This window comes from Rhincodon typus, chromosome 7, assembly GCF_021869965.1.
Source record: "Rhincodon typus isolate 14 chromosome 7, sRhiTyp1.1, whole genome shotgun sequence".
Classification (NCBI taxonomy): domain Eukaryota; kingdom Metazoa; phylum Chordata; class Chondrichthyes; order Orectolobiformes; family Rhincodontidae; genus Rhincodon; species Rhincodon typus.
In genome coordinates, this window is record NC_063338.1 from 71,565,373 (window position 1) to 71,575,571 (window position 10,199).

The 10,199-nt window shown below is 39.7% G+C and overlaps 1 protein-coding gene across 1 annotated transcript in view; it reads right to left on the reverse strand.

Annotated features, from left to right (window-relative positions):
* The window catches only part of LOC109911043 (low-density lipoprotein receptor-related protein 1-like), a 1,753,343-nt gene that overhangs the window by 648,897 nt on the left and 1,094,247 nt on the right, over positions 1–10,199 (reverse strand). The window contains exons 26-27 of the mRNA XM_048599379.1: positions 4,609–4,773; positions 1,892–2,136 (exon numbers count right to left, since the gene is read on the reverse strand). Of these exons, the coding sequence (XP_048455336.1) occupies positions 1,892–2,136; positions 4,609–4,773 (410 nt within the window). The remainder of the gene's footprint in view (positions 1–1,891; positions 2,137–4,608; positions 4,774–10,199) is intronic.

The window sequence follows — 10,199 nt, forward strand, 5'->3', positions numbered from 1 at the left end:
TGCAACTAAGGGTGAAGAATTGTTCCCGGTGCACACTTGAATGATATGACCTCCAGCTAAAGGCCATTTTAATCCTATTTCCTCCTCCAGCCATCTGTCCTGCTTTGTGCTGCTTATGTTCATTCTACCTATCCTGTTATAGGGAGTACATCCATTGCAACTGAGTCTGAGAGTAAACAGATTGTGCAGTATCCTTGTGGTCAAGAGAAAAACATCTTTCAGCATGTGTCACAGCACTCCCTGTAGCCTGCACCAACTCTAAACAACTCAAAAGAGACCCCGGCAGAGACTGCAAGAAACACTACATCAGACAAACAGGAAGGAAACTAACAACAAGAGTACATGAACACCAACTGGCTACAAAAAGACATGATCAATACTCACTCATCTCAATCCACTTGGACAAGGAGAACCATGACTTCGACTGGGACAACTCCAAGATCCTGGGACAGGCTAGGCAGAGACAAGCACGAGAATTCCTGGAAACATGGCGCTCCACGAAGCATGCTATTAATAAACACAGTGGACTCGACCCCATATACATTCCACTACGGAGGAAACCCAGAAGAGAGGCAATCCATCGCAACGGACCCCAGAATTTAAAAACCAGGTGGGAAAACACACCAACGCTTCATCAGAGGTTGCACTGAGGATGTTACCAAGCATGGTAACGAAACGTCTGCGGAACAACAAACCAGCTCGGCGAGCCAACCAACCTCAATAACTCATAACTGACTTCACCGCATCATAAGAAGTAAAAATTGATTGAAGATATTATCCATTTTATTATTTTTAAATTAAGTAAAATGTGAGCTTTTGGAGTCATTTTTAAGGTAACTACATATCTTTATTGCTGGAGTTGGGGTAATTCGATCCTTTTTCAGGAGCACTTTCTATGGCACTGATACCTACATGACATAATGACAGTGCTGAACTCAAGAGGAACCAAACTTGAAACAGTTTATTAATGACTCTTACAATAAACCATTGATGACAGTTTTCAGCTCGATCTTCATATAAAAGGTGTAGCAGGAAGGGGAATATATATTTGGCTGAAAAATCATGATATTCGGCTACACTAATGACAAGCTGATTCCTCCACAATTTCATTAATGGTACAGCATTTTAATGATTTGGTTTGAAATCTTAGCATCTAATATTTAAACAGACTTTTCCAGACTGCAATATTTCTATTGAGACTCTTTGTATGAGATTCTTTCAAACAGTTTGCTTTTATACAACATGATTATTTCATCAACAATAATTTTCGACCACACAGGCATATCTTTGCGTCTGCAGTTTCCTCCAATTACTGATTTTGAAAATCATCTTTGACTTCATTTTCGTCTTCAATGAGGGAGAGGAAATGCAAAGCAGAGGAATATACTTGGATGCCTTTGTGGTGGGTGACAGCAGAATTTCAATTATTCAGCCTGCCATTCCTTATTTTTTTAAACTTTCTATACCATCAGCCATATGCTATCTTGCAATTACTTTGTAAGCTCAGATAACATGGCCTTCTGCAGTGCAGTGATGTCAGGGCATTTATAGCCATATTTGCGAAGACAACAACAGTATCACTGAGACAATATCCCAATCTTAATTTAATGACAAGAGCCTCTGTGTCATGGTGCATCGTGAACATTTTCTTAAGACATAATTGTTTGTGTTCTGTAAGCTCATTATGTGTAGCTATAACATTTTACAGCATAACTTACCAGACAGTTGTAGGAGTAATTAAAAATGATTCTGATTTATGTCACATTTTTGCTACATCCCATAAATTCTCTTACACTAATAGTCTCAACAAAATGGTTTCCAGCAAAACAATCTCTTTTAATCAGCTTTTGTCATAATGCTAACAATAGCAGAAGTTATAAAACAAACTTACCTTGTGGCTGTCTTGTTTGATGGTAAATCTGAAGGTCATATGGTCTTGCACTGGTTCTCTGTATGACAGTAACATTGTGGCCAGTCCATTTGTTGGCTTTCAATAGGGTGTTAGTCTTCCAGTCAGTCCAATAGACATCGCCTCCATACACTGTTACAGCAAATGGATGTGAAAGGTATTCATGATGACGTAGGACTTCTATCAATTCTGTGCCATCATATAATGCTGAATATATACCATCTGACCTACATCAAGAAATATAAGACAGAAGAACAGAGAGAGAAAATTTACAAACACACAATTATTTTCTGAAGCAGGAACCCATTTTGATTAAGTACATGACAGCATTTTTAATGGACATTACATTTTATAATAATGAATAAAGCCTGTAATCAATGCAAATTATATTTGATAAGATGTATAGCTTTCAAGGAGTAAGTTATAGTTCCAGACACTGAAGTTGCATTGTGGCAAGCAGGAAATGCGAGGTTATTGTATTCTGACAAGGACAAATTGAACAATGACACTGAAGTACTTTAGAATACTTAATTTCAGTTTTCCCAGTTCTGATTTCAGCTGTCTGTGGCACTAGTTGTTATGGAACACTTTGCAGTGTTGACAGTGTTGAGTTTGCTGGTGTCATCTCTGGGGCCTAGATCAAAGTCAGGTGGTCTGTCCAGTTTCATTTTTTCCAGCTTTTTCACAGTTAGATGCACTGAATGGCTTTTTCAGCCATTTCAGAGAGGAGTTATGGGAATCAGTCACATTGCTGTGATTCTGGAGTTACACATAGCCCAAATCAGGAGATGACAGCAGATTTCCTTTCCTAAAGGACATTAGTGAATCAGATAGCTTTTTATGACAATTGACATAGTTTCATAGTTATGACCGAACTTTATTAATTCTGGATATTTTTTATAATTCAAATTTCATCAGTTGTTGTGAATCTGGTTACTCAGCAAACTACCTGGCTCTCTAGAATACTAGTCCAGTATGCCACTGCCTCCCATACTGTACTGGCTGGCTAGTCATAGTAACTTATTTACCTCTTAGTTTGTGGCAGCCATTAAATACAATGTTCAAGACATACTATAATGCAGATGTTCCAATAGCCAGGGAATTAGAAACATAGAATCTCAGAAACCGTACAGTGTGGAAAGAGGCCATTCTTTCAAGTCCACACTTTCAAGTCCAAAGAGCCCAAAGGTGGAATTGAATCTGGGTCCCTGGTCCTCTGAGGCAACAATGCTGTCTACTGAGCCACTGTGCTGACCATTCAGCTTTTGAAGCACAATAGCCTGAAGTTGTACCTTTGGACCATGTGGAATCCCCAACACAGCTGTTGTGTGAGAATTGCTCAGGGATTTGAATTTTTGCCCTATATTGTGACTTGGGACCAGTGTAGAGCAGTTGCCACCTTGACCATATGCAGTGAATGCAAATAACGAAAAATATTGTCGCAATCACAGACAGATAGCTACTATTAGAAAAGTTATTCTTTCACTGCAGTCTGCTGATCAGGAGGATATAATCTCATCCTTTGCATAGCTTCGAGAATGGTCATCAGTCCCAGAGACCTGCCTTTCCCCAATATGACAAATGTTAAACACTTACACACAATTTTTTTGGAATATGTTAACATTGCATAATGGATTCCTCTCAGAATGTGCAAAATCAGCCAACTGCACTTCAAAAACTTTTGCAACCATGTCAACTAATGTGGAGGTTGGGCTGGTCAGGTAGGGAAGGTATTGGCATCATGGAGATATGACTGGACTAGTAATCAAGAGACCATTGCTAATGCTCTGTGAACATGGATTCAATTCTATCAAAATAGAAGGTGGAATTTAAGTTCAATTTATAAAGGAAAAGGCTGAAATTGAAAGCTACTCTCAAAAATGCTGGCCATGAAACTGGACATTGTCATAAAAAACATCATCTGTTTCACTATAGACCTCAAAGGACAAAATGTGCATTCCTTATCCAGTCTGGCCAAATGAGACTCCATATTCACAGAAAGTCTTAATTCTCCTACAAAATGGCCTAGCCACACAGTTCCAGAGCAATCAAGGTTGGACAACAAATGACAACATTCTAGCGATGCCCATATCTCATGAAGGAATAAAGAAAAAAATTCAACCATTCATAGAGGCTTTTGTATTTTTTTGGTTCCAACCTACTTAGTTGCCCTCTGACAGACATCAATGAGATCTGCCAAGGGCTAGATCATCATTTTGACAGGTCATCTTTTGATCAGTTGTAGCTATTTGACATAAACTTTGGTCCACACTGTTAGCGTAATGGAAAATTGCTCCAGTTAGTTCGCACCATACAGAAAATGTTAGTTTTTCTTAGCTAACAGGAAGAAAGACAAGTTTTATCTTTGATATCATCTCAAGGCACTGGAAAATTTTGGCTTTTTTATATTAAAGTGTTTTGATTTGATAAAAGAAAAAAATGATTCTATGATGATTTTTATTCCTATTGTGTTAAATGATCTCCAGTTATTTTAGTGCAATAAATTCTCACAGCAACTAATAGGGGAAGGTGCAGATTTTACTGGTAATAGATAACAATAAATAAAAATGCTTTAAAGAATAGAGCCACAGCAATTGTTTGGGGATTTGGGATGAGCAAATAGAATGAGAAAGAGGAGATACAAAGACATTTCAGGATCATGTTCAAACTTTTCATGCAGAAAAAAGTATTAATCTTACATAGCATCAATCCAAACAATTCGGTTCTCAAGGTAATCCACTGTTAGTCCATTAAGCCAGCCACCAGTTCCTAAAGCTTTGTAGATTGTTTTCCGTCCTGCTCCACTCATTGACGCAGCCTCGATACGTGGGAAACTAGAATCCCAATCTGTCCAAAAAAGAATTCTAACCAAAAAAGACCTAATGAATATTAACATTTTTTATAACATTACAGACAAATTCAGAATTTTTGTTATCATTTCTTCAGTATTTGTTTTTAAAAATTATGAATTTTAAAGCTCATAACAATTGAAAATATATATAAGAAACATAAGTTAATTGATTAGTATAACGTTGTTAAAAACTGAAAGAAATGCAGATGCTGTAAATCAGGAACAAAAGCAGAAGTTGCTGGAAAAGCTCAGCAGGTTTGGCAGCATTTGTGTTCTGAGGAAGGGTCACCGGACCCAAAATGATATTTCTGATTTTTCTTCACAGATGCTGCCAGACCTGTTGGGGTTTTTCCAACAACTTCTGCTTTTGGTTCAGTATAGAGTTGCTGCTGCTTTGCCTGCAACTTTCTACATTGCTTTCAGAAGTTTCCAGAACAAATAATAGGACAGAGAGTTTGGAAAGGATCAGAAATCCAAGTTCAGGCACAGTGAATGAGGAGACAACTATGAGAAGGGGTGCAGTCAATGCAGGACTGAGGGTGTTGTACACAAATGCATGCAGTATATTTACAAAACAAGAAAATGAGCTGGTAGCGGAGATTGAAATTGGAAGATATATTGTTGTGGGTATCACAGAGGCGTGGCTGCAAGGGAGTCAGAGCTGGGAAATAAATGTCAAAAGAAATGCATCCTATCGAAAGGACAAGTAGATGGCCAAAGGGGGTGAGTTTGCCTTGTTGTTAAGAAATGCAATTAACCAAACAGGAAGAAGTAATATAGAGTCGGAAATCACAAAATCTGTGTGGATAGAGTTGAGGAGCCAAAAAAAAAGACCCTGATGGGAGTTATGCCTAGGCAGTAGTCAGGATGTGGGGAGGAAAATAAATCAGGAGATAGCAAAAGCAGGTAAGAAAGGCATTATTACATTAATCATAGAACATAGAGCATAGAACATAGAACATAGAACAGTACAGCACAGTACAGGCCTTTTGGCCCACGATGTTGCGCCGAATTTTTACCCTAAACCTAAGGTCTATCTAACCTCCACCGCCACCTTATACTATCATCCATATGCTATCTAATAGTCGCTTAAATGATCCTAATGAGGCCGACTCCACTACCCTCTCCGGCAATGCATTCCACGCTCCTACCACTCTCTGAGTAAAGAACCTACCTCTGACGTCTCCCCGATATCTACCTCCTTTCACTTTAAAACTATGTCTCCTCGTAAAAGCTACCTCCACCCTAGGTAAAAGTCTCTGGCTGTCTACTCTATCTATACCTCTGATCATTTTGTACACCTCTATCAAGTCACCTCTCATCCTTCGTCGTTCTAAAGAGAAAAGCCCGAGCTCTCTCAATCTTTCCTCGTAAGACCTTCCCTCCATTCCAGGCAACATCCTGGTAAATCTCCTCTGCACCTTTTTCAATGCTTCCACATCTTTCCTGTAATGAGGTGACCAGAACTGGACACAATACTCCAGATGTGGCCGAACCAGGCTTTTGTATAGATGGAGCATAACTTCACGGCTCTTGAACTCAATCCCTCTATTAATGAAAGTTAATACACCATACGCCTTCTTAATAACTGTATCCACCTGGGTGGCAGCTTTCAGGGAACTGTGAACATGAACCCCAAAATCCCTCTGCTCCTCCACACTGCCAAGAATCTTTCCGTTAACCCTGTATTCTGCTTTCAAGTTTGTCCTTCCAAAATGAATCACCTCACACTTTTCAGGGTTAAACTCCATCTGTCACTTCTCAGCCTAGCTCTGCATCCTATCAATGTCCCTTTGTAACCTAGAACAGCCCTCCGCACTGTCCACAACGTGACCCACCTTCGTATCATCTGAGAACTTGCTAATCCACCCTTCCACTCCTTCATCCAAATCATTTACAACAATCACAAATAGAAGAGGACCCAGAACAGATCCTTGTGGTACACCACTCGTAAATGAGCACCATGTTGAATATTTTCCGTCCACTACCACCCTTTGTCTTCTAAGGGTCAGCCGATTCTGAATCCAATCTGCCACATTTCCCCCTATCCCATGCCTCCTTACCTTCTGCATGAGCCTACCATGGGGAACCTTATCAAATGCCTTACTTAAATCTATGTATACCACATCCACTGCTCCACCTTCATCCACGTGTTTGGTCACCTCTTCAAAGAATTCAATAAGGTTTGTGAGGCATGGTCTATCCCTCACAAATCCATGCTGACTATCACTAATCAAACTGTGCCTTTCCAAGTGATCATAAATCCTGTCTCTTATAGCCCTTTCCAATAATTTGCCCACCACTGACGTAAGAATCATGGGGGACATCAATGTGTAGATGGAGTGGGAAAATCAGGTTGGTAGTGGATCTCAAGAAAAAGACTTTGTGGAGCGTCAACAAGATGGCTTTTTGGAGCAGTTTGTCGTAAAGCCCACTAGAGAACAGGAAATTCTGGATTTGGTGATGTGAAATGAGAGACTTGATTCGGGAGCTTACAGTGAAGGAACTCCGTACAGGGCAGTGACCATAATATGATGGAATTCACCTAGCAGTTTGAGAGGGAGAAGCTGGAAACAGATGTAATGATATTACAATTGAGTAAAGGTATCTATATAGACACGAAGGAGGAGCTGGTCAGAATTGATTGGAAGGGGAGTGTAGCAGGGAAGATGGTGGAGCAGCAATGACAGGAGTTTCTGGGGTTAATTTGGAAGGCACAGCAGAAATTTATCCCAAGAAAGAAGAAACATACAAGGGGAGGACGAGACAACCATGGCTGACAAGGGAGGTCAGGGACAGCAGAAAAGCAAAAATAAAGGTGTACAATGTGGTGAAGATTAGTGCAAAGCCAGAGATTTGGGCAAAGGAACTGATGAGGTACTTTGCATCAGTTTTCACGGTAGAAGACAGCAGCAGCATTCTCAACCTTCAAGAGAGTCAGGGGGCAGAGATCATTATAGCTGCCATGACTAAGGAGACGGTGCTGGGGAAGCTGAAATGTCTGAAAGGGATAGATCACTCAGACCAGATGGACCACACTCCAGAGTCTGAATGAGATAGCTCAGGAGATTGTAGAAGCATTGGTTGGCGATCTTTCAGGAATCACTGGACACAGGGATTGGAAACTGGATAATGCAACAGCCCTGTTTAAGAAGGGACCAAGGCAAAAGACAGGAAACTATCAGCTGGTTAGCCTGACCTCAATGTATGGTAAGATTTTTGAGTCCATTACTAAGTATGAGATTGCAGAGTACTTGGAAATACATGTTAAAATAGAGCTGAGTCAGCATAGCTTCATCGACGGAGGTCATGCCTGATAAATTTGTTAGAATTCTTTGAGGAGGTAACGAGCAAGTTAGATAAAAAAGAGCTAGTGGATGTGATCTATTTGGATTTCCCAAAGGCCTTTGACAAGGTGCCGCTGAATAAGATAAGGGCCCATGGTGTTAGGCGCAAGTAATGACATGGTGACTGGCAGAAGGCAGAGGGTAGGGATAAAAGAGTCTTATTCAGTATGGCAATGGGTGACTAGTGGAGTTCCACAGTGGTTGCTGTTGGGACCACAATTATTTGGCATAGATTATTTTCAAAATGGGGAAAGACTTTGGAAATCTGAAGCCCAGAGTGACTTGGGAGTCCGAGTTCAGAATTCTCTACAGGTTAGCATGCAGGTTCAATTGGCAGTTAGGAAGGCAAATGCAATGTTAGCATTAATTTCAGGATGGCTGGAATAATGTGAGCAGTTTTGGGCCCTACATCAAGGAAAGGATGTGCTGGTACTGGAGGCGGTGCAGAAGAGATTTACAAGAATGATTCTGGGGTTTGTCAATGAGGAGCTATTGAGGCCTGTGGACATGTACTTAATGGAATTTGGAAGAATGAGGGGATCTCACTGAAACTGAACAGAATACTGAGAGGCCTGGATGGAATGGACGTGGAGAAGATATTTCTACGAGTAGGAGTGACTAAAATCCAAGGGCACAGCCTCAGAATGTATGGACGACACTGTAAAACTAAGATGAAGGGGGATTTCTTAGTACAGAATGTGATGAATTGGTGGAACCTACTGCTGCAGAGGGCTCTGAGGGTCAAGTCATTGAATGTCTTTCAGAGAGAGAGAGATGGGTTGTTGATTGTTCATGATGTCAGGGGTTACTGGGAGAAGGCAGGAGAAGTTGGCTAAGAAACTTATCAGCCATGATCGAATGATGGAACAGACTCGATAGGAGAAACTATAGTGAATATTATGACAGGTTGGATTGATATTGGGCTAGGAAAACAGAAGCCTATGCAACTGGACTTAAACAACAATCTGTCTAATGGTGAATATCTCCAGTTTTGAATATGCTCGTTTACATGTGTGAAACCTGGAATACAGCCATTAACATTAAGCACTAATGAGGAGTTTTCATCAAATCAACAATAGATCTGTTCGATGAATCAACCAAGATGAAATTATCATAACTTATTCTCATCTAATAATAAGGACATTAGTTAAATCATACAGCATAAATAATAATTAATAACAAATGCGGATTGTAGATTTGCAGTGTAATTTAATAATTGGTTATTAAAGTTAAAATAAAAATTTCAAGCTTCACACCCATTATCACAATTCACACTACTCCCTATCACTCAGAAGCATTCAATCTTATTTTTGTTTTTTTCTGTAATCACTCCCAACCATGCATTTCCTATTAGGTTTCTTTATTCCCTTGTGATATTGAGGGGAAAACGAGGCAGCTAGCCAATTGTGATTGAGAACTGTCCAAACATATTCTTCTGACGAAATATGTGGCTCTGTGTGGCTGAGAGGAAATGCTCATATGATGGGACATTTGGCCACTTTTTGTTTTGTACAATCACTGCTGGGTATTTATCTGACATTCAGTAGTTGGGTTTTAACATTTCAACACATGAAATTTAACCCAAGACCTGCTCTTTCAGATGATTAGATTGAAAGACATGATGATATGCATTTAGTTTATCTCATTACTTCATCAACATGTACATATATTCAAACACCAACTTTTGAACTAAGTCCAACAGTGCATTAAATCATCCAGATTGAATCCAGAATGTCTTATTTACATTACACATTAACAATACAGCAAATCCACAAATACATGATTAAAATGTTTTCCAGAAATACATAGAGGTAGTACACAGGTACAGGGGTTGGGACATTAAAGCATACTAATAAATTATTAGTTAATATATTAATACTTCACTTCCTTCATAACTGGAGAGGGGAATGTTAAAACAACAATCAAAGGTGAGAAGACACCAACAGAATTCAAGTCAACTATACTCTCTCATTAACACTACAAATAAATGCTGTGATAACAAGGTGTAGAGCTGGATGAACACAGCAGGCCAGGCAGCATGAGAGGAGCAGGAAAGCTGACGTTTCGAGTCTGGACCCTTCTTCAGAAAATC